The sequence below is a fragment of the Crocodylus porosus genome, unplaced genomic scaffold, assembly GCF_001723895.1.
Source record: "Crocodylus porosus isolate Cpor-Errol unplaced genomic scaffold, CroPor_comp1, whole genome shotgun sequence".
Classification (NCBI taxonomy): domain Eukaryota; kingdom Metazoa; phylum Chordata; order Crocodylia; family Crocodylidae; genus Crocodylus; species Crocodylus porosus.
In genome coordinates, this window is record NW_017728947.1 from 103060850 (window position 1) to 103084903 (window position 24054).

General features: G+C 44.2%; 1 protein-coding gene and 1 long non-coding RNA gene across 2 annotated transcripts; one reads left to right on the forward strand and one right to left on the reverse strand.

Moving 5' to 3' along the window:
* The first annotated feature begins 3266 nt into the window (after window positions 1-3266).
* Window positions 3267-5870, forward strand: LOC109320635. Its single transcript, XR_002103830.1, has 2 exons — window positions 3267-3887; window positions 4983-5870. It is a non-coding gene; the product is annotated as an uncharacterized LOC109320635 (long non-coding RNA).
* Window positions 5871-15523: 9653 nt separating this feature from the next.
* Window positions 15524-23533, reverse strand: CDCA4 (cell division cycle associated 4). Its single transcript, XM_019550813.1, has 3 exons — window positions 23400-23533; window positions 18617-18697; window positions 15524-16513 (listed from the first exon to the last, which is right to left on the reverse strand). The coding sequence occupies exons 2-3, from the start codon at window positions 18653-18655 to the stop codon at window positions 15758-15760; spliced, it is 795 nt and encodes a 264-aa protein (XP_019406358.1). The 5' UTR covers window positions 18656-18697; window positions 23400-23533; the 3' UTR covers window positions 15524-15757.
* Between the last annotated feature and the right edge of the window lie 521 nt (window positions 23534-24054).

Consider the following 24054-nt stretch of genomic DNA (forward strand, 5'->3'; position numbering starts at 1 on the left):
CCCCCGCGGGACGGACTGGGCTGGGGTGGTCCCGGCTGGTCCTGGCCGCCGGGGTTTGATTTCCTCCGGGGCGGGGCGGCCTGTTTTATTAGGCAGACCAGCAACTAGAACTCTTGGGTCCCAAACGATCCCTTTTATTAGACCGGCTGGGCAAATTTTGGGGAGCAAAGTCCCTTGGGCAGGCTCTGGGGAAAGCATAGGTGGTTCAAGATGGGAAAAGTCTCCGGTATTAGACCGACTGGGCCGCCCTGTGCCGGGACAAGGGCATTTGTGCCCCAAAGCTTGCAAAGAGCTGGTTTCCCAACTAGTCGATCTCATAGAGGATGCCACGTTGACCCAAAGCACCTCGTCTGCCCCAAACTTTCCACGTGCCCATCGTCCTAGGGTGCCCCCCCCCCAACTACATCAACCCAGCCAAGTGTCCCGACCCCCCGGTAAGGAAAGAGCACTCAGCTTCCCCAGGGTACCCCTAAGCTGGGAAAGTGGCTGTGCTAGGGCAGTGGTTCTCAGCCTCTTCAACCTCTTGTAGCAGGACCCATTTGTAAACGTCAATGACAGGCTGGTAAATAGTGTAAGTAGAAAACAGCCCCTTGACCCTGGCGGGGCCGTCACTCCCAGCGCACTGCCCCCAGACCCCAGTGTATGGGGCAGGGGTGTGTGGGGGGCGCACAGGGGGGCTGCACGCAGCCCTTGTAGGCTGGAACTCTGCCAGCCTGCAAGAGAAAACCCAGGGTTTTACACGTATTTTGTTCGCTACCATTTCATATATTCTAGCGATCCACTGCTGGGTCACGAGCCGCAGGTTGAGAAACGCTGCTCTAGGGGTTTCAGGGCCCCAAACCACGTAGCTGGGATGGCGGGAGAGCGCGAGCAGCTCAGGCTGCCTGTATTCACCTACCATAGAGCAAACAGTCAGACATCTGCCACAGACCGTGCTGCTTTACTACTACCATGTTTTGTTGCCCCACTGATTTGCCTTTCCTTGCCCTGATGGGTGGCACAAATGAGACATCAGGTGATGTCTGTTTCTGCTGGCAAGTTGGGCTGCAAGCCCTTCTGGCAAATGGACAGAAGTAGGAAAGCAGCACTCACCTGTCACTTAAAAATCCAAAATTTGACCACTGCTTCTCCCACCACTGCTTTCTGCTGCATTTTTATAGTCATTGCTTTACTTTATCATAGTTGCCACCTTGCCTTGTCTAAGACACTGCGCCTCTACCCAAGACTCCTGTGTTTCCACCAATTCTCTTCTCATATCAGGAAAATGGAGAAGTGAGGCGCACCTTAAGCACAGCTTCTAGCAGTGCTGTAGCAAAGTGGGGTTGGGGGGCAACAGGGTGACCACCCTGGGTGCCAAAGCAAAGGGGTGCCAACAGGCATTGCCCAGCTGGGACGGGGCATGGGATGGAGCTGCGAGAAGCTTGTTTGGGGGAGTGTGGGGATGGGGGTAGGGCAGCTCCCACTACTGTGTGCACTCCCGAGCAAGCATGGGGGGGCATGTGTGTGGGGTGAGGGCAGGCTGCCACTGCAGGCTTTGCCCCAGGTGCCAAACTTTGTTGCTATGGCATTGGCTTCTAGCATAATGGTTCTCAGCTGAGCTGTCACAGCACCCTTGGGTGTCTTGGGATCCTTTCAGGACAGCCACAGGGTTCCGTGCAACGTTAGACCTGTTAGGTACGCGGGCATGCTTCACATAATAGACCAGAGCTAGGGACAGACGTTCAAAAAGTCTGAGCCTTAATTGATTGAATCTTTGCAGGTTAGTCTAACCTGCAATGCTTGAACCAATTTGGAGGTGGATAGACCATAGGTGACACAAGGGGGCACATCCCCCCCCTCTAAAATTGGTCCTTGCCAGTTGGGGAGTAGGGAGCATCAGCAGGTGCCCTCCCTGAGAAGTGCTGGCAGCACTTCCAGCACAGCGTTTATCCACCAATTAAGAAAACAAAAACTTGTCTCATTAATTCCTCTTCTTAAACAACGTTTTCCAAGGAAGGAAGGAGGAACATTACCAGCTACTTGTTGATTAGCTCCAAAAAGCCCTAAGCCAACACAGTCCTGCCTTTGTCCTGTCTCCCGCATCATAGACCATAGCTAACACGTAGTCTGCTAGCTAATGCTGAGAGGTGTCTGTGTAAGGCTGAAGGGAGGGGGAATCCCTGCTTCAGCAGGAGTGGGGAGGGGGAGGGTGGAGCAGGAGGAAGCCAGGAAGACACCAGTGTAGGAGCAGTTTCTGCCAGAGGGGCAGCCAGGAAACAGAGGGGAGGGGCCAGCCCAGAGAGCATGGCGGGATGCTGGAGAACTCATTTAACTTAAACCAGGAAGGAGTCTGGGGCAGACGTTGCATAAACTGGCTTGAACCAAATCAGTTGAGTCTGATACTACATTCAACCAGGTCCATCTCAAACCAGTTTCAGCCATTTTCAAACTGGTTTATGTGCATTGAACATCTGTTCTATTTCAGGTTTAAACCAATTTCAGACCACTTAAACCAGTTTATGTGTAATGTCTGTCCCTAGCCCTAGAGGGTTCATATTTGAGTACATAGTGTTAGAAGCATTCGGACCCACTATGAGCTCTTATTTTTTCATAGTCAAAAACAGAGTGAAAAGTAAGGGGTGGCATTGTCTAAGAGGCGCCTTGAGTCTACAGAAGTTGAGAACCACTGTTGTAGTGCAGTGAGTGGCAAAGATATCAGCCCACAGGCATTAGCAATTTTTTCTTCTCTTTTTTTTCAGTGACAGCAGCCAAATAAGACATACATTTTTCACCTATGCTAAAGCAACAATTGGGCAAAGGTTGCAAAAGGAGGCCGTAAAAATAAAATCATCTGACTATTTAAGACAAATTTTCTTTGGCCATGCTTGAATCTCTCACATTTGCTTTTCACAAGCATTCGTGCAATCAAGTTACATTGGCACAAAACTTTTTGCACAAAGCACATTTCAAAATTTCACATGCAAATATTTGTAGAGATTCTTTTGGAGTCTTGCTGAAATCTGATTTACCTGACAAGTCAGAGAGAAGCAACCAAGATTCCCAGTGAACCAATGTTCAGCTTAAATTGACAGACCTGCAGAAACCTAAAAAAGACCCTTCCCCAAAACTTTTCTTGCCTAATTTGAGCAGATAGAGGTTTTTGACAAACATCCCAAGAGCAGAAAACACAGGCTGAGTTCAAGTAAGTTATTTGTTGTAAGCTAACTCAGTTCTAGTAAAAACCAGAAGTTTTTTTCTTTAAACTCGCTCCACCAATATTAACCAGGAATAAAGAGACTATTGGCTAAAGACCAGAATCACTATTTATGACACATTAGTGAACAGCTAAGGATAAGTCAAGGGATTCTCAAGACCCACTCTTCAGATGGAGTCAGTCTGTCTCCTGCATCTCAAGATGGGTGGCAGTGAGGTGGGGGCAGAGGCTACCGACTGAAAGAAGGGCAGAGGCCAAAGAGGCAGGGAAAACTGTGGTCTAACTCAGCAAAAGCCTCTCTTGAAATTAAACTCTCTCCTCTGGCAGAAGGATCCTCTCTCCAAGCTCCTCTTACCCTCCTCCACAGCATGCTGCCACTGGCTTCCCAGCCACAGCTGTGCTCTGACCCTGCTGCTGGGGGGTCACAGTGCACAGAAGGGGAGCGAATGCTGCTGCAAGAAGCAATAATGAATCCTTTTTGACACACTACTCGAGCCGTATTCGAGAGGAACGTTGCACTAAGAATGGCTGTTCGGTGACTCCGCCACCCCCACAGTCCATCTGCTGCATGGAGTTTATGCCGAGGGACTGGTGGCAGCTTTGAGGAGGGGGGCTGCGTTTCTCATCCAGACGGTTTCCCTTCCCACCACACGTTTGGGCGCACATAGAAGAAACTGGCTTCTCAGATGAATAGGTACCAGACTGAACAAGACAGTTAAAGATAGCTACAAGTGTTACCAGGACAGACCTCTACCATATGCTGCAGATCCTCTTTGAAAAAAATTAGCAATAAAGATATATGAATCCCTTTTTTTAGGTTAGATGTGGAATTGACTTATTAGGGGGTAGCTAGCGTACAGTAATCTTTTCAGTGGTATTAATCAACTGTGGGTTGAGAATATTGTAACTTGCCAAATGTTTAACTATTATGGAAGTTGGGTTTTCTGTTTGGCCAAAATTAAGACAATCTTCCAGAGAAATATGCACTGTTGACATTGGTCTTTATTCATACCTCTTGGGACAGGTAGGACATTACTTCAAATAATATATTTCCTGGTGCTCAACACTGTTTTCTGCCATCACTGTAAGACACGATAGCAGGCCTGTACTTTGTGATGCATTGAGTAATTACTCTTATATACCTGACTAGATTATAGGCTATATTTTATTTATATTTTTAAACCTGGTTTTCTTTTGCAACTGCTGTAAATGAGTGCTGATGTTTTAAGCGAAGGTTGACGAGAGTCTATGCATGCTGTGACAGATCTATGAGAATCATTAACACAACCCTGTTTAATGAACAAACGCAAGACAAAAGCTGATACACGTAGTTTATGACATAAGTCTGTCATCTAACATCAACAGCAGCTTTTAGAAGCAGCTACCGTGGAAGGCAGATTTCACAGATCATTATATAACACGTCCAACAAGCAAGAAAAAGTGACAAAAATCATTGCAGATCAAGTAATACGCTAAAAAAGTGGAAACCAATTTAACTTACTAATTTTTATGGCTGATAAACCATAAACATGTAGCTCACCTATTTTAAAACAGATCAGAAATATTCAGTTTATATCCATTTACTGCACTTTATTAAGGCTCGTGTTTGAATGCAGGTCTCAAAAGGGGTCATTGTTCACATTTTGAAAATGAGTTAATTTTCCTGCTATATCTTAAACTACTTAAAAAGCAACTGAAATGTTCAATGAGCAAATGCAGTCTTTCATTTGGACTGTACTCGATCAAGATGGTATCTGTCCATACTACAGCATCATTTTTGTCCTTGCAGCAAATGCCACAGGAACTTTGATGACACAAAATGATCAGGAACTCAACTGAACAGCTTCAGCAACCTCTTGACCTTAGTACTGGGAAAGACACCAGTTCATGAATGTAAGCAGAAAGAACACCTCTAACCAAGTAGTAACTACTTCTTGGAGCATTTAAGTTTTCCAGTCATCTCCCATACAACTACTATTTAAGCCTAAAACCTTTACTACGTGTGCCAAGATCATACTACAAGGTGTTATAGCTACAATATTTGACAGAATTGTTATATTTTGCTACAAGTTCCATCGTTTAAAGGAGTGTTAGAAAGTACGTATTTCTTTCAAGCAAGAAGTGAACAGAAAAAGAACATGCAAATTATGTAACTTTTAAAAACAAAGTTTCAGCTATGCATCAAGTGACTTTTTCAAAAAAAATCATTTGACGCTCTGAAAGAACAATACAGGAAAATTAATTTGGTCTCAATACCTAGAAGAGGCAAGCCAGAGAGATGTTATATGTCTGTCAAGAGTCACAGAAGTAGCTCCTGACCGATCCAAAAAGAAAAATCTGGCCTTTTGATGCAGTTTTCTGCTTGAATTACAAGATTCTCTTTGCTCCTCCTAGTTTAGTGGAGTTATGATTAATAATTTAAACATTACAAGGACAACACAGTGCACTGCACAAACACTGCATATTATGTGTATAAGAAAGCACCCTTGCTAATTCCAAGTTGGACTGTGAAACACTGCGTTTTCTCATCTAGATCATTCAGCTATACTTGTACATGGTAAAGGAAGTACTATTCCTTTTAGAGGCTCTCACCTCTGATATAACAAACTATTCAACTTGACACTGCAAAATACCCAGTGTTACTGTGAATTTATCCCTATATTTTGTCCTTTTTTTTTTTTAAAGCATTAATTTTATCTCCGCATTTTATGGAGCCCTTATACTATTCAGTGATTTTTCTAATTGCCTCAGCATTCAACAACTAATTTCAAAACTTTTCTGCACGTAAGAGTTTGCAGTACCACAGACCTGCCACTCCTTTAAAAAGGTACTGTTTGAGATTTTCCCGAACCTGAAATTCGAGAGTTTAATCTAACTTTAGAATAGAAATTCGTCTAAAACTTTGCCTGTGACCAATGACTGCAAAGTAAATTTAGGTTTAAAATACTGAATGGATTATAAAGCCTGAATGCTTACCATTATGCATGCACTTTCCTGCTAGCCGTACACTGAAAAGGCGCTATCAAATATAGCGTATACAATGTCTTCAAAACGATGTTTTTTGCAAGTGCTCCTATTCTTGCTAGTTTATGAATTTGATTATTTTTCATTTGAATTTTCCATACAATGAGGAACTTTCTCTGCCTTCATATTAATCAAGGATCAACATTTACAAACACTGCACATGTACAGTTGAAACACTGCAAAACAACTTGTAGAAACAAGGAATTCTTATTCCCAACACCTTAACAAAGCTCCTATTGAGTTCAGTGGGAGTTTTGCCTAACTAAGGAATGCCTTACATCATTCATATGCTAGATCTAGCCCATTAGCTAAGGAAGGGACATCAGAGTTAACTGAGGAAAGAACAAGACTAAGGTTCAGGTATCTTCTGTTGGCTTTAGAGGAACAAGGGGCTGGGCTGGGCCGGGCTGGGCACCAGTTCATGGCCCAGAGGTTGCAAGTTTGAGGCCATACTAGATGTGTTCATGGCACAGCCTGTCAGCTTCCAATTAAATCTGTAAATTCTGCTAAATACCTTGCCCTAAAGACATGAAAAAGGAAAGTCCTGCCTGACCAACCTGATTGCATTCTGGCTGCATGAGATGACTGGCTCTGTGGGTACAGGAAGAGCAGTGGATGTGGTGTCACTTGACTTTAGCAAGACTTTTGATACAGTCTCCTGCAACATTCTTGCAAGCAAGCTAAGGATGTACAGTTTGGATGAATGCACTGTAAGGTGGAGAGAAAACTGGATGGATCATCAAAGGGTAGTAATCAATGGCTCAATGTCTAGTTGGCAGGCTCTGTCAAGTGGAGTGCCCCAGGGGTTGGTCCTGGGGCTGGTTTTGTTCAATGTCTTCATCAACGAGCTAGAAAATGGGATGCAAGTTTGCAGATGACACCATCTGCTGTGGGGAGTAGTCCATAAGCTGGAGGGTAGGGCTGGGATTTAGAGCAGGGGTGGGCAAAATGTGGCCCGGGGCCTGATGCAGCCCCCCAGGCCATTCTATCCGGCCCCCGCCCCCCAATTAATATTTATCTGCCCCTGGCTGCCTGTTACGCAGCCCTCGATGGCTTGCCAAAACTCAGTAAACAGCCCTCTGCCCAAAATAATTGGCCGTCCCCGATTTAGAGAGACCTCAACGAATTGGAGGATTGGACCAAAAGAAATGTCATGGGCTGCATCCATATGCGGTGTGGATGTTTGGTTCCCTGGGGACAACTAGCGACTGCACCTTGCACCACAGCTAGTTGTCCCTGGGGAATGTCCGTGGCACAGGCACTCAGATGCATGGCAAGTTACCCCAGGGGCAGTAGGGTAAGCTGAGACCAGCACTGGGCCCCTGGGGGCCTCCTAGGGTTGCAGCAGTGGTGATTCTGCTGTGTGGAGCCTGGCCAGCAGTTGCAGCACTTCTCCAGGCAGCCTGGTTTTGCTTTTGAGCAGTGATCACTGCCTATGAGTGCACATTGCTCTGCTTTTTTTCGACCACTGGATATCAAAAAGCCCTGCGCGCTGCTTCCCCGCAGCGTGGAGAACAGCTGAATGTGTGGTATGTGGTGCCGCAGGTGCGTCTGCGGTGCCACATACACAGCTGCACTTGTCTGGATGTGGCCAGGAGGTTCAATGAGAAGTGTAAAGTCCTGCACTTAGGATAGAACAATTTCATATACTGATATAGTCTGGGGATCAACTGACTAAGCAGCAGCTCTGTAGAAAAGGACCTGGGAGTTGCAGTGGGCAGTAAGCTGAGCCAACAGTGTGCCCTTGTTGCACAGAAGGCTAACAGCATACAGGACTCCATTATTAGGAACACTGCAGCAGATTGAGGGAAATGATTCTTTCCCTCTATGCAGCACTGGTGAAGCCACATCTGGAGTAACCCCCCTACTACAGAAATGATATGGACAAATTGGAGAGAGTCTAGCGCAAGGCAACAAAAATTGTTAGGGGGCTGGGGCAAATGACTCTTGAGGAAAGGCTGAGGGAACTGGGTTTATTTAATCTGGAGAAGAGAAGCCTGAGAAGGGATTTAATAGCAACTTTCAAGTACCTGAAGCAGGTGGGGCTGTTCAAAGAGGATAAAGCTAGACTGCTCTCAGTGGTGGCAGATGACAGAACAAGGAGCAATGGTCTCAAGTTGCAGCAAGGGAAGTTTAGATTAAATATTAGGAAAAACTCTCTTATGAGGAGGGCAGTAAAGCACTAGAACAGATTACCCAGAGAGGTTGTAGACCTGGCTAGGATGGTCTAGCTGGTCATGGTCCTGCTTTGAGCAGGGGGTTGGACTACATGACCTCCTCAGGTCCCTTCCAACCCTCATTTTCTATGGAGCTAGGACTGCACACAAATGGTAGCTTGACATCTTAGTGAAAGTTTGTTTTCTGATCTATAAAGAACCATTAAGTTGGGGTCTCTTATTCCTTCAGCAGACACTTGCATCAAATGCAAAGTCCTCTAAATAACAATAGGATGGAAGGTTTGCAATAAGGTTTAGAAGAGACAGAATCAGGCTACTGAGATTTTTGTTGGTATGGAACTAGCACATTTTATTTAAATCACAGAAAGTGTTAAAACCAAGTCCTAATGTTTAGCCAGGCTTTAATACCTTTATCATTGTAGCAGGCACACTGAGTTGTGCAAAGGCTCTTAGCCATAGTCCATGACTTCCCAGAACTACACAATAAAATTGAACAGAACGCCTTCTGTGGCACTGGGAGATGTGCCTTGCTCACCTAGTGCACCAATTGGTGCGCACAAGTTTCCTTATAAAGAATGTGCCTGACATGGTACCAGGGGAATTAGTGCACTATATAAGGAATGCTTGGCACAGTGTCAGGGGATAGGACAATGTGGTATGAAAAGGTTGTAAAAAATGGTTAATACACAAGGGAAGGTGTGAGAGCATGCAGTGAACCTAGAAAAAAAAAAAAGACAGCTGCTGCATCTCTGCTTAGCCTCTTGTAGCCCAAGAGCAAGTGGGGGCAGCTGAATACCAAGATCTCCAGGCTTGGGCCTGCACATAGGATGCCCGCCAATAGATTTGGGAATACCTGAAGACCCAGGGTGAAAGCCCGGGATGGAAGATGCTCACCAGTTGTAGCACCATACATGGTGTTTAGAATGATTGAGCAGGCAGAACTCAATCAATATCGGTTTTAGTACAATTCAGTTCTGCTTAATTGATATGATTTGGCAATTTGACTTGGAACGTGAAATATATTAATTTAAAAAAAAATATCCGCTCGACAACACAGAGAAGCCATAGACATTACACACCCAGTGGAAGATCCAAGGCGCTGTACCCCTGACAGTCACTGCTGAGAGTCCTACAGAGTCACTTGTCAGGTTGTATTACAGGGAGGAAACCTGTAATATTGTATAAGTGTTACTATTAAAGTTCACTTGATACCAAATCAGATGAGTTGCCAAGTCACTCTTTAGGGCTTTGACAAAAAGAAATTCTCTCAGTAACAATCATCAGTCATACGTTCAAACATTGCACAATTCCACTCATGAGCTTTGGGGGGTGGGGGTGCAGAGAGGACTATAGAAGTTCTCTTTATGAAAAAAGCATTTTTTTTCCAGATGCCAATACCTCTTTGAAAACTATGAAGCATATGTATGTATGGCAGAATGGGAGCTAGGTTCTCCTTTCTGCTATCTACTGAGCAGTTGATGCAGTCCCTTTATAGGGCAATTATACCTTGTAATTCTCTCTCAAGTCTCTGGACATTCTTGCAATTTTTTTAGTTGTGCGCAGCCATCTTATTCTTAGCCACTACTGTCGTGGTCTAGGCTCCAACTATCTGTATGTGAACATACATTTATGAATAACTCTACAAAGGCTCTTGAACTGACAGGGAGACTTAGGCTGACCCTGTTCCACCCTAACCCAGTCTGGATCACTACTTGGCTTTGTAAGCGAAACCTGATAGTTTGTGCTCAGCCTTCTTTCTGCAGACCCAGGCTATTTCCTACTTTGGTTCATCAGTGTCCTTCGATCCCAATGCTGTTAACGTTCCTTATAGGCCTCTACTGTTATCAGTTCTAGCTGCTTCACCATTTCCTTGGTCCAGATTACAAAGCTGACCCACTCCAGAAGCCTTCTTTTTACTAGGATCTGTCCAGGAAACAAAGTCTACAGGCCCAAGGAACTCCTAACTTTCTGGATTCCCAGCTCAGACTGATACTCACTTCCTGGCCTGTAGCTCTTCTGGTCCCTGGAATGGGGTCAGCTAAAACTGGTCAGTCACTAGTCCTGATCAGTCTTTCTTGCTCAGCTGCTCCAAGTAGTCTTTACTTGCCTTTATCCTGTGCACTGTTTACAAGCCTCATCACATTGTGCTTCTAGTTTTCCTGATTTTGTTACTTTTTGCATTATATTTCATGCAGGCAAATAACGGATCTTGTTTCAACCAATTTTTTCTTCCATTGTGTCTAGTTGTAAAGAGGCAGACAGGCACTTTTTCACTGTGGTTTTACTACTAAAAACACAAGGCACACAAGCGTCAGTTATTGGGAACTTTTCAAGTACCTTCAGAACTATCTGTAACACAAAAAAGTGTTAAAATGTTGATTTACATTTGTTAAACATCTGACTTCAAAAACAATGTAGACAAGCTGGAGAACAAACAATTCCTTTAAAGTTTGAAGATTCCCATATAAAACACTAACCTTTTGAAGAATGCAAGTCACAGTTGACTAAACCTATCACTGCATCTCTGGAAAGGCATTTTTAGGCCAGACCAATTATGCTCCATTTTCTGTTCGCTTCTTGATACAAGTCATTGTTCAACTCAGTCTGGATTCCTGTGCTTTTGCTAAGTACCTGAAAATGCTGAAAATTAGGATAAAACTATGCAGCAGGGCGTGCAACAGTCAAGCTCATCTGAAGAACTTCATATTTGCAGCTATTTGCTTCAAAGTCTTCAGACTTACTTTGAGCTGAGGCTAGAGCTAAGCACTGGCATTTGGACCAGCTGTCTAGTGGCTTAGCCACAATATAGATTGCCATATTACAGAGAAAAGATAATCCTAGAATTCATCAAGAGTCTGCTAAAGACAATGATGGGATGTCACAAAATGTGTTTACAATACCTGAATGTTCCTTCTTAGCTTCCACATTTGCATGAAGAAGTCTTCTTTGGAGAAGTGCAATTAACATGTCTAACCAGCTGTGCTTTACTCCTGTGCAAAATCTATTGGGGTTGATCAGCTTAGTTCAGGGGTGGCCAACCTGCGACACATACCACAAATGGCATAGAAATCCTATATGTGGCAGACTAAGGAGGGGACAGGCAGCATAGTGACAAATGGGGCAGGAAACAAGAAGCAGAGCAGCAGATTGGGCAGGCAGTACAAGACAGGGACCCAAAGGCAAAGCAGCACACCTGCCCAAACAGGTGTCTCCCACTGGTTCAGTCCTCTTTTACTCCTTTTGAATATGGAATAAGCCAAGCTTCTCTAAAGTTTACCATTCTTGACCTGGGGGTCTCCAGGTGTCTGTATGCATCTAGTCATTAACACCCACAATGGGAAATTTTTAGGTTGGCAATATATTAAGTGCAGCCTGAAGTTTCAACTGATCTGCCTCTATCTAGGGCATGAGCTTGCCATACTAGCCTGTAAGGAAGGGGTTGTCAATTGGGGGTACACCTACCCCCAAGGGTACTTGATAAGACCTTAGGGGGTATGTGTAGATAGGTGGCGACAGAGCATCGCTACACACTATCCTGCACTGCCACGCAGGTGCCACCTGCCCAAATCAGATGCAGGGGGTAGGGAAAGCTCACGTAGTAGCCGCCACCACTCCGTCCAGCCATGCCCTCCCTCCCCACAACTCCACATTTGGCCACTGGGGGTACACTGATTGAAAAGGTTGAAAAGCCCTGCTGTAAGGGATTGTATTTAACTGCTGTCTCTTCTCTTGGAACTGGTACTGAAATAATCAAATGGGCTAGAGAATGGAGTTTCTATTTATAGCAAAAGAGGAGGAATATAATAGGCATATGGAAGCCAGCTTAGTCTGAGGGTCAAAGAGACGCACCAATAATGCAACAGAATAACCTGGTGGGAACTTGTGGGGAAGACTAGCACTCAAAAACCAAAGGGGTACGCACAGAAGAATGATGCTCAGACCATGTCTGAGCCACATGTGGCTCAAGTTTGCATCTGTGGCATGGAAAGAACATTTTCAAAACGCATCTTACTGCATACTTTTGGGTACATGTTTCCTGCCACCAATAAGCACTAGCAAGGCTTATCACTTTTAACATTAACTTACTGGAGCCTTTTCTTTTAAACTGGAATATGCTTGCTGCAATGTATTTAGGAATGTACACGTTGCATGGGCTCTTCAGTGAATGCTGAATGCTCACTAGTGAGAGAGTCAGGATTAACTGTCACTGCTATAAGTAATTGTATGAATTAGCCACATGCATTATCATCAAATATCAGCCAAGCTCCAGGACATCAGGCATGCAACAGTGCACATGCAAAACATTTTCCAGAGTCTGTCAAAAAACTCAACAAGTCCATAAACTTACACTAGCTACCCTAAACAGTATCCTTGCTGTTAAACCAGTATTCTCCATTTTTTAATCTAATAACCAGACCCCATTGCCCAGAAGAGCAATTTATTCTTCCAATTTACAAGACACAGCTGCCAAGTGTTTAGTATACTCATGATACATTTCGATGTATTTGTGTACTTGCACATGGTCTCTACAGTGATAGACCCAAGATGACCAGAAGTCACCATGAACCAATTTATCTTTCCCATACATAAATTGATGCAGACTAACATGAACTCTTAAAAATCTAGCCCTAGTCCAATTCACAATTTCCATCTGCCAAAGATGAAAGTGAAATGCAATTTGAACAAAAACTTGAACTAATCAGTGCTTCCCAAACTTTTCTTCAGCATGACCTGTTACTCCCAACCTGCAGCCCCCCCACCTCCCAGGTGCCCCTCACTCCCCATCCACAGCCCCCTAACCCTGCCAGTGCCAGCCACCCTCCTAGTCCTACTGGTGCCCTGCACTCAAAATCGGCAGCACCCTCCCCGCTTCTAGTCCTGCCCCCTGCTGCCAGGGTGACAGGACCAAGGCATCACTGGATTTTACAAAAGATCACTGTTGATGCTTCAAGTAAACACTAATTGCAAGACAACACATTTTTAAACTGTCTTTAAAACAAAAACCTATAACAGGAGGAGAAAGAGAAGGAAAGATGATGACAGGTGTATTTTGCTTACCAAGGATTACCTACTGCATCATTGGCTCTTATCTTGCTGATCCAGTACAGTATTCTCTCACATATAAAACATGCACCTTTTTCCAAAAAAGAGCTGTTGGAAATCAGTGCTTACAGTGCTCATATGCGAGTAAATATGGGAGAGCACTTTCTGCCATTTACAAGGAAAGATTCCCCCCATTTCATCCAGCTTTTAAAAAAAAAAGTTCTTCTGGAGTGTGTTGTATAGAAATGAAATTTCCTAATTTAGAAATTCCTAAATAGTCACACTGTTATTCTGTCCAGTACTTTTTTTTTGTTTCAGTCTCACTGCATCATATGCATTTTCCTTGCACATTTTCATGTGGTACGTCACCCTGCTAATTTAAGATAAACTTGCTATTAGCTTAGAGTTATGGAAGTAATGTTTTACAGCTAAGCAAATAAAGGTCACTTCATGTCCAAGTTTAATACAAAAAATATTTTAAAAGTTCACAAAAATCTCACTTATACAAACTGCAGTTTGACACATAATGGAGTTAAATATGCAGCTATCTACCAAGTTTAGAAAACTTAATTATGCAATGCTATTTTCCAACCAGCTGTTTCAAAAACACTTAAACAGTAAGTTAAAGACAGACATTTATTTGTTTATAGGTAACTTGTGGAAGCAAGGAACCAGAATGTACCTAGAACTAACTACTTAGGGATTTGAGAATCCTAAAGAGAAATGTGAAGTAGGTAAGGTCACCTACAGGAAGGCAAAACATTTGTTAAATGCAAAGTTTACTCCTTTCAGAATGTGGTTGGTCCCTTGATACACTTCCATAGAAACAACCTAACTATCTGCAATCTCTGCTCCCCAGGCAGCCAATGTCAAAAGGTTCCAGCAACAAAATAGCTTTTTTAAAAGAAGTCACGTTATAGTAAAATCATGTATGTTATTTGATCCACCTCCAAAAGTGGACATGAGAAACAAAATGAATTACACACTCTAAAACGAATGTGTGAACATCCTTAAAGAAAGGAAATGCAATTCAATGTTCCATATACCGCTTGTTAGTCAAAAAAATAAGCTGACCACAAAACCTTGGTAAGAGTGGAGCATGCTAATTTAGACAAGACATTAGAACACACTAGTAGATATTTCAAGGCCCCTAGCAACACTTTTTATAGTAATTAGTGCAAGATAGTTTTCCCACAAGCAAATATTTGATGGTAGACTTCAGTGATAAACAATTCACTTGATGACATTTACATATAAATACACATAAATAAAAACCCTACATAATTTAGGTTTGAAGATAACAAAAACATGGTTTGAACTGAATTAAATGTAATTGCATGTAGCTGGATCAGGGCTCTCCCTGTAATGACACTCAAGTATAAGTTGTATAAAAAGCATCATTGTACCATCCTCAGTTTAGTAAAGTACTACTCTATAAAAACAGAATCATGAAAACAGCGCTTACATTTTAATGTAAAGTATAAAATTGTATATTGATATTTACATACACTTTGCTGAGCTACATAAGGTAGCTCATGGTAAAAAAAACCAAATCCCTTCTTGAAAGTCTTTCAAAAATACATCAACTGCAAATATTTATGATCAAAAGTTACTAAATTAGCAGCTGATAGCACATCTGTAGTAAAAATATATTTTAGGAAAATAGCTGGAAAAAATCTAAATGTTGACAAATACTTTAAAATTATATTTAAAGAAACAAAACTGCTGGAAGAAGACAGAAGCAGCTAGCTAGGATAATGGTGACTACTGCACACTGCTCCGAAAGCCACGGGCAACAGCAGGTAGAATAAAGGAGGCAGACAAGGAGGGAATGAGGTGGTCCTAAAAAATAGGAAGTGTTAGTCCAAAAGTCAGGAGGTAAAAGAAAAATGTGGTTACCCAAACTCTGTATGACGCTCGATTTTTCTAGACTTGGGGTGAGGGGGTGGAGATGATGATGAAAACACTCTTAATGAACAAGCACTCTTCAAAAGCTACAAGGTGGGCAAGGGAGTCCAATCTGGAAAACCTTGGACTCCCAACTTAAAAAAAAAAAAAAAAAAAAAAAACCCAAACCAAACCAAACAAAAAAACATTTACAGTATGTACTTACAGTTCAATGAACAGTTAAACTAGAATTCTCACACTACAAATTGCACGTTAACTTTAAAAGTTAACAAAATTTTGCAATATGAAGTGCTCATATATATTTCTGTAAAATACATGTACAGATTTGCTTGAATAAACTATTGGGAAAAGTGTTTCCGTAAGTCCTCTACTTCCTTGAAGGAGCTCTCTCTCTGCTGCACAGGTAGTGGTTTCAAGATTCAACAAGAATTTCCACAATGTGGTCAAGCTCATTAAGATCGGATTTACAGTTAGAGTTAGAATTTGTGGTGGTCTGAGAAGGAAATGTTTCAAGTACATCACAGTGTCCCATTTTGGTGTTGCTCATCATTCCTGTTAACATTGTATCAAGGTCATAGTAAGAACTGTCAACCTCTGAAAACAGATCTTCAACAGAATTTGGGCTTTTATTCTCTAATGTCTCAAATATTTGATCCAATGATTTTTGAAAATTTCCTCTATTTTCTTGTGGGCTCTCCATTTCCCACATGTTACTTTGCAGATTCCTCGGAGCTTGTCCTGAAGAAACAGCTGACATAATTTCTGAACTATCTTGTGACTGGGTCTCCTCAAAGTCTTTAGGGAAGGTACTGTAACCTGGACTGTGCTTTGCCTCAGTTTGTTCCCTGGATGAACGACATAGTATATCTGTTGAAACCAAGCGGTCTAGGGAAGCGTGCCCTGCATTCTGTGTATTTATCATCTGCCAAGTCCCATCTTGAGTCATTTCCTCTTGGATTTGCCGTACTGTATTGGCTATTAGTACTGAACGACAAAGATTAGGCTCAACAAGCATGTGGCATAGTTGAAGTTTTACCAAAGACATATCTAAAAGTGACTGTCGCTGAAGATTATATGAAGGAATAGCTTTAAAACCAGCCAGCGTCCCTTCAATATCTTCTTCACCATCAAAACATTTTCTTTTTAATCCTCGCACAAACATTGTGTCCTATTGAGGGGGGGAAGAAAAAAAAAAAAAAAAAAGAGGCTCTTTAACACAATTGAATGACCTAATAAGTTGGAAATCATAAGTAAAACTATGGCAAACAAGTTTCAGAATCTTTCATTTGGAAAATAAAGCAAAGCAATAGTTAGAAACTTGTAAACTCATATGACAGTTTTTTAATGTTTTTAGCTAAAGCCAATGTGGGACAAGAGATTTCTAAGGAAGGTATAAAGGTCTATGGACTGGTGGGGGATGGGGTGCACTGCCCTCACCTCTTCCTGCTGCCAGATGCTTGCGCACTGGGCCACGGCTCTACCCTGCTGCCATGGCCTGGCCACAGCTTCTCCCCTCCGATTGCCCACCACCCCACCTCCTCTCTGGGATACAGCCGCAGCCTCAGAGGAGTGGTGGCAGTGGGTGGAGCTGAGGGTAGCATGGCACCGCCCCCATCCATTACTCCTTATACAGTCTCACCACCCTGTTCTGCCCTCATATATCAGGTCCTGGCCACTGAGCCAGCTCCTGCCTGTACTGGTCCAGCCAGGCTGCAGCCCATTGCCTGGTGTGGGTGCACAAATCTAGGGGGCCATGCATCTCCCAACGTATCATCTGTGCCCCCCCCCACAAACGCCTTGTCTATGCCCCACGATAGACTTACCGGCAGGGAGCTGCTCTCTATGCTGCCTAGCTGCCATGGGTATGTGTGTGCATGCACGTCAGGTGGTACCCTCTCTGCCTGATGACCCTCCTCCCATTTCCCCCAGCCCCAAACAGCCCCTGGCAAACTGGAACTCTGCCAGCCTGCAAGAGGAAACCCATCACTTCCCATGTTTTCCTCCTTTAAAAGGAAAAAACTATGGCTTTTCCAAGTTTTTCTGTGATTGTCTGCAACCCTTTCATATACTCTTGTGACCCACTTTTAGGTCATGACCCACAGGTTGAGAAATGCTGTTTTAAATCTCCTTGCATAAAAATATTTGCCTCCTTGATACATCTGTTGTTTTGTTTTCCCCCCCAAGATGGAGGCAAGTGAACCAAACAAGTTAAAAATCGCAGAATCATTTTTACAACGACCTTTACAATAATATTCTCTACTTCCGTGAGTAAACCCCAACCTCAGCATTTCTTCTGATTGCCATTGGACATTGAGCATAAAGTTCTGAAGGAGCCTTCCTCCCCCGTGTCCTTTTATGAGTGGTTAGTTAGTCAGAATTCCACCAATTTATGACTAATCTGTTCCTCCTTACGTGCTAAACAACCATCTTCATCGACTTAAAAACTACATGGTAAGGTGGCAGTTTTAAGAGCCTCTCAAGTTCTTTTGCTGTTTAGGTCAGTGACCCTCAACTGGGACACATGGCCACAAGAAATTTTACATTCTATATACGTGTTTCTTTAGGTTGACAGGGAGAGAGCAATGCATGATATAACCTGCAGAGCATACCTGCTCAGTTTACTTGTTGCCAATGGGCCAGGAAGGCCTGGGAATCACTGCTCTAGACAAATCCAAGGCATTTTTTTTTTCATATTTAGTAAAAAACAATGCAACACTGGCCTGTTAACACCTCTTTCAGATCATGAGTACTTACATCAACACTTCATGTCTCTGGCACTTCGCTGTAACCTACTGCACTGAAGAAAATATTTTCTATTACAGCCATGGACCTCATGCAGACCCTTGTATGTGGGACTGTAAACTTTCAGAAAGCTTGTATGCAAACCTTAACTCTTTTGTCTTTCTTGCTTTATATATTTGAGGATTATTATTATTATAAGAAATAAGGCCCTTACTGCCCATAGGTTGGTTTTCAAACAGATGGTATCTGGAAAACACCATAAGAAAGAGTATGTGGAATAACAAACACTGGAAAAAATCTCACTCTACCTTAATGTGCTCTATATGAGAATTAAAAAACGGGAACAAATACAAACCGTGATAAACTTAAATGATGAATCGTTATCATTCAGATCAGTTTTTTCTAGGATTCCCCCCTAATGTTTTACTTTTTTTTGTTTCTCCTTCAGATTGATAGCTTACGTCATAAAATAGTGCCTGGCTGTTCAATTTCTGTCGAATTGTCACTTAAGGAGGGAAAAATCACATACCAGCAACTGTGCTTGGCGTAGTCCTTCCTCTTCTCCCATGCTACAGAACAAGAGTCCATACAGCAAATGTTACAGCACCACCTACCAGACAGCAGGAGGCAAGAAATCAGTCAGATGCAGGAGACGAACACCAAAACTCAATATCCCAGTTTAAATTTCTGGTACATCCAAGAACCTCACAATCTGGAATGTAATTATCCTTACAATGACCTTGGGACACCAGAAAGTACTATTTCCCCCAATTTACATTTAGGTAAGGGGTGCAAAGGCACTTGCCCCAGGTCACACTGACAGCACATGACAGTACCTAGAATATCCGAAGTCCACAACTAATGCCCCAATGACAAGGCCATCCATCCATCCCTTTGCTTCCCTGGTCCTCAGCCATTTTAAAATAAACAAAATGTTTAAAAAGCACAGGAATTTGATAGCATGTAAAAACTTACATAAACGGGGGAAAAAGGCACATCTTCAAGATAAAATGAAAAACATGGCTGATTTTTTTCACTTTTCTCAGCCTACAAAAAACATTATATAAAACAAATTAAATAATAGGTTGTAAAAACAAGGGAAGGGGGCTGTTTTCCTTCGGGGTAGATAGGAAATGTTATGACTAAGATTTGCTTTGCAAGCCAATAGATCTAACCAATAACAAGCAGAGGAGAAACATGCTTTTTTCTTGTTAAAAAGAGGGAGAAAGAGAGAGAGACACTTTCAAAACAAACTTCAGGGAAAAAAGCTGAACAGCTATCTAAGCAAACTGATACATATTTGATTTCTGGCACTTTGAATCGGGGGCGGGGGAAGGGTTAATTTATATATATATATGGGGGGGACGGGACGGCAGCAGGCAGGAGAAAAATCTGTACTCCAGAAGACATTCAGGGAACCAGCTCAGTGACATACCTGATACAGACAGTAACTAGAAAGGCAGTAACAAAGAAACTAGTTTAGAGTTTAACCCTTCATTTGCTTTTCACCAAGGCTAGGCAACATTTTCCTTTAAAACAATTTGACAGAAAACTGTCTGGCTAAAACAATGGTTGGTGTTCAACCTCCAGCTCACAGAACTGCACCATTTAACCTGTGGGCCACCCCAAGCGTCTGGAAATGTGGTGGTGGGGAAGCAGTGACAGTGTTAATTGCCATGCCCACGCTGCCAAATTACTGGAACTGTGGGAAACCCTGTGGGCCACATGATGTGGTCCTTGCGTCTTAGATTGCGCTGGCATGTGGAGTCACTCTGCAGCTGTGTCTGACATGGTGGGTCAGGCCATGTGTGGGGCTGGGTTGGTGTGTCTGTGGACTGGACCCACACAACTCATCCCATGAGAGCAGGCAGATTGAGTACCACTGGGCTAAAAGGAAACTTTCTGTATTTGCCTTCTCTAGGAAATTGAATATGTATGCCAAAAAACCAGAACACCCAAACAAGAAAATATTCTTGCCCAAACCCCGAGTGTTCTGAAATGCTACCAGACGATTAACTCAAACTCCCACCCTCATATTGGCTAGGCTCCCTAGTGAGGCATCACAGATGCATTTCAGTAATGCAACTAATCTTTTCCTCCCTACTGATGAAGGCAAATGGTGGACAATACTGCATCATGGGAGATGTAGTCCAAGTGGCTTTGGGAACTGGAGCATGAAGGAGCAAACTATAGCTCTCATGTATCATCAAAGCAGCATTTCAGAACTGAAATTTCCAAACTCAGCCCCGAAATTTCTAAATATTCCATGGGAGTGATAAACATTTTCTGACTAGCTGCATTTCTACCAATTGCACACACTACAAGCAATTTCCTGGAGAACCTATACAGCATGTACAGCAGCCTGAGACTGGCCAAGTATTCTTAAAACGCAATCAAAAACTTCTTATTCCTGTTTAGTTGCTTGCTGTTTATAAGTGTTAGAGATGCTAAAGATCTGAAAATATGGAACCAAGATCTCTGATCATTTTGGGAATGAATGCATGCTTTTCTCTCCAACATGGAGAGTCAGCGTCTAAACATTAAACTGACATGAAAGGGCTTGCTGAACAGAAGGAAGCCTCAATAATAAGCAAACATGAGCAGGACTCCTTATTAGATCTAGAAACTAAAGGAGACAGTGGTAACTATGGAGATGAACTTTAGTAATATGGAGAGGGAAGGAAACAGGTACCCAATGCAGGAGCCCAATGCATGCGACTCTACAGTTCTGGATTTTTCTGTAGAGCAGGAAAAAAACCCCCTAAGCCAGTGGTCAGCACTGTTTTCGGGCAGAGTGCCAAAAACACCGCAACCTTGACATACAAGATGTTGGCATGCCAGGGGCAGACTGTGATGGAGTCATAATGTGCTTGATCCTTGTTGTAGCAGCACAGCCCAGGCCCCTTCCCTGCTGTCTGCTCCAAAGTGCGAGTGCCGAGCAAATGCTTTTGCGAGCCACACTCTGGCACCCATGCTGGGAGCGACCCAACCCTGCCCTAAAAACACTGTTTCCTAGAACCAGAGATGTGGGATGGAAAACCCACATCTGTGCCTAGAACAAATGAGACCACTTGGAATTAAAGTAGAAGTCCCTGGTAATGAAATTTGTTTGTGACTCCACTCATTGCTACACAATTATGATGCAGAAACTAAGTTCTCTTCAATAATTTCTTCTGGTCCTTAGGACCTGCAAAGAAAACTTTGCAAATATAAACCAATGCCTTGCTGTATTTTTAAATGCTACATACGAGTGTTAATGCTAACACCCAATCATTTAAATATAAAACAGGTTTCTCTGCTGTTTCATCAGATAGGCAAGAAATGCAGATAGTAACAGGAAGACTAGATTGTTGCTATCTTGGCTGTTTGAGATCGTCTCCCACAATAATTTAAAGTAACATTTGCTCTTGCTCAGAGGGAGGAGGAAGAACAGCCTCCTCTTCTTTGATCCACTTACTGTGAGAACCAGGAGTCACAAGAACAATAAGAACCGACATACTGCATCAGACCAAAAGTCCATCTAGCCCGGTATCCTGTCCCCAACAGCTGCAAGCAGCAGAAACTTCAGAGGAAAGAGCATAAGATACATTATGTACAAAACAGTCCATTTCATCACATCCTTCCAGCTAGCAGCAATCCTAACTCCAGGGATGTTCTGATCCAAAGATGATATCCCTGACTATTGTATTTAATAGGCTGTAACAGACTAATGCTTTCCATAAAATTTATCTAAACCCTTTCTGGATCTCATTATGTCACCGGCTTCCTCAAATGTCCTGTGGCAAAGAGTTTCACAAGCATGTGTCGTATTAAAAAAATAAAATAATTTGCATCTGTTTAAAACTTGCACTCAATTGAGTTGGGTGCCGCTTATTTCTCATGTCATGAGACAGAGCAAGCAATCAGACGTTCCCTATTCCCTTTTCCCACACCATTCACAATTTTAGAGAGCTCTGTCCCATCCCTGCTGAACAATCTCTTTTCCTAGCTAAGGCTTTCAAGTCTTTTCAGCCCCTCCTCATACTGAAGCTGTTCTTGCCGGTTCAAACTCTCTCCACCTGTTACGGTACCGCATGTCCTTCCACAGCCTCTGTCGAAGCGAGCAGCTGCTCATAAAAGGGATGCATCCTTGATTCTGTTATTCTACAAGGTGCACTGGCCTCCTTCAGATTCCCAGAACTAATCACTTCTCATTACCCTGCCACCAGTCTCCTAGATAACTTGATAACAAGGAAGCGCACAGGGCACGGATACCTGAAGATTTCTAGAATACCTTGCCACGAGTAGCATGGGGATGGTGCATTCACTGAGTTAATTCATTTTCATAACAACAACAACAACAACAACAAGAAGCAGCCTTTTATGTTTCCTGAAACTGAAACCCAATTCCTGGCCAGTCATGGGCATGAGGTGACCTTGTAACAAAAATGAGGCCACAGGAGCTAGCAATAAATGGCAAACAGAAATCCCTTCTGAAAGGCTGTCCCTCCTGCAGAGGGCTGTGCCCCACCGCACACGTGCAGGCGTGTATGTAATACCTAGCTATGCACATGTGTGCACACACGTATATATGGTGCGCGAGTGTGCAGGTTCTCCTCACTTAATGTCATCCAGGTTAATGTTTCGTTATTACGTCACTGATCTATTAGAGAACACACGCATTTAAAGTCACGCAACATTTAGTTATAATTGTTGGCCCGCCGCTACTGTGACGCAACTGGATTCGTTTAACGTCATTTCACGTAAAGTCGCATTTTTCAAGACGGTAACTACGACGTTAAGTGAGGAGGTAGCTATATACATGTATATATCCACACACATATTCACACGCACACATATCCACCCACACACATAAGGGCATACATACATCCATACACCTGTGCACAGGCATGCACACACTTGCACACGTACACCCCCACCCACGTGTGTGCAGTGCACATATACACCCACACACACCACGCACGTATACATCCAGACGCCCGCGTATGCATCCATATACATATACACACACACACACACACACACACGTGCGTGCGCATCAGCACACTCAGGGCACGTACAAGTATACATACATACACGCACACGCACGCACAGTATAATGCGAGGTCCGACCCGGCTCCCGTGCACGGGGGGTGCCCCGCCGGGCAGGGCGCTGGGGAAGGGCCAGGCCGAGCCACCTCTGCGGGACCCCGGGGAGCGGGACGCGCCGCCATTTTGACTCCGGCGCAGCCGCCCAGCCGGGCCCCTCCGCTTCGCTGCTCGGGGGCGGCTCCACCCCGGCCCCGCGCCCCGCCCGGCCTGGCCCTACTCACCGCCTTACCACCGGCGCCCGGAGCCGCGCTCCCGCCTCGCCACCCGCTCCGCGCCTCAGAGGCAGGGCGGGGCCAACCGTAACCCCACGCTCCGCCTCTGCACGCCCGCCATCTTCTCGTCTGGGCCCACAAAGGAGCCAGGAACCCGCCCCTGTGCCGCTATTGGGGGAGAGCAGACTCCGGAGGGCCCCGCCCACAGGCGGGCGCTGGCGCTTATTGGCTACCTCCTGCTCACGCAGCGCCGGCCGCGCGGCACCCGGCTTGCCATTGGCTGACAGGGTCCCTAGCAGGCTCAGCCCTCCCCCCCAACACGCCGTCCGTCATTGGCGGTTGGGTTACCATGGTGCCCAGGCCCGCCCCGCACTGTCATTGGCTGGAGGGAGCGATGACGTATTTCAAAAGGCAGCCAGAGCCCCGCCCCCAGGACTCCAGCGGGCTCCGCCCCTAAACACGTGGGTGCCGGGGGGTGGGGCCTCCTCCTTCTCGGACACGCGCCTCTCGTGGAGTTCCGGGAGTGTGTTCCCCCTCACCCCCCCCACAGACCCCGCCCCCCCGTGGCCCCAGGGCAGGGCCTGACCCTCAGTCCCAGCTCCTCCCAGCCAGATCCAGTCTGTGGCCCCGATCCCACTATGGCAGCACCCCAGGGCCAGTCCAG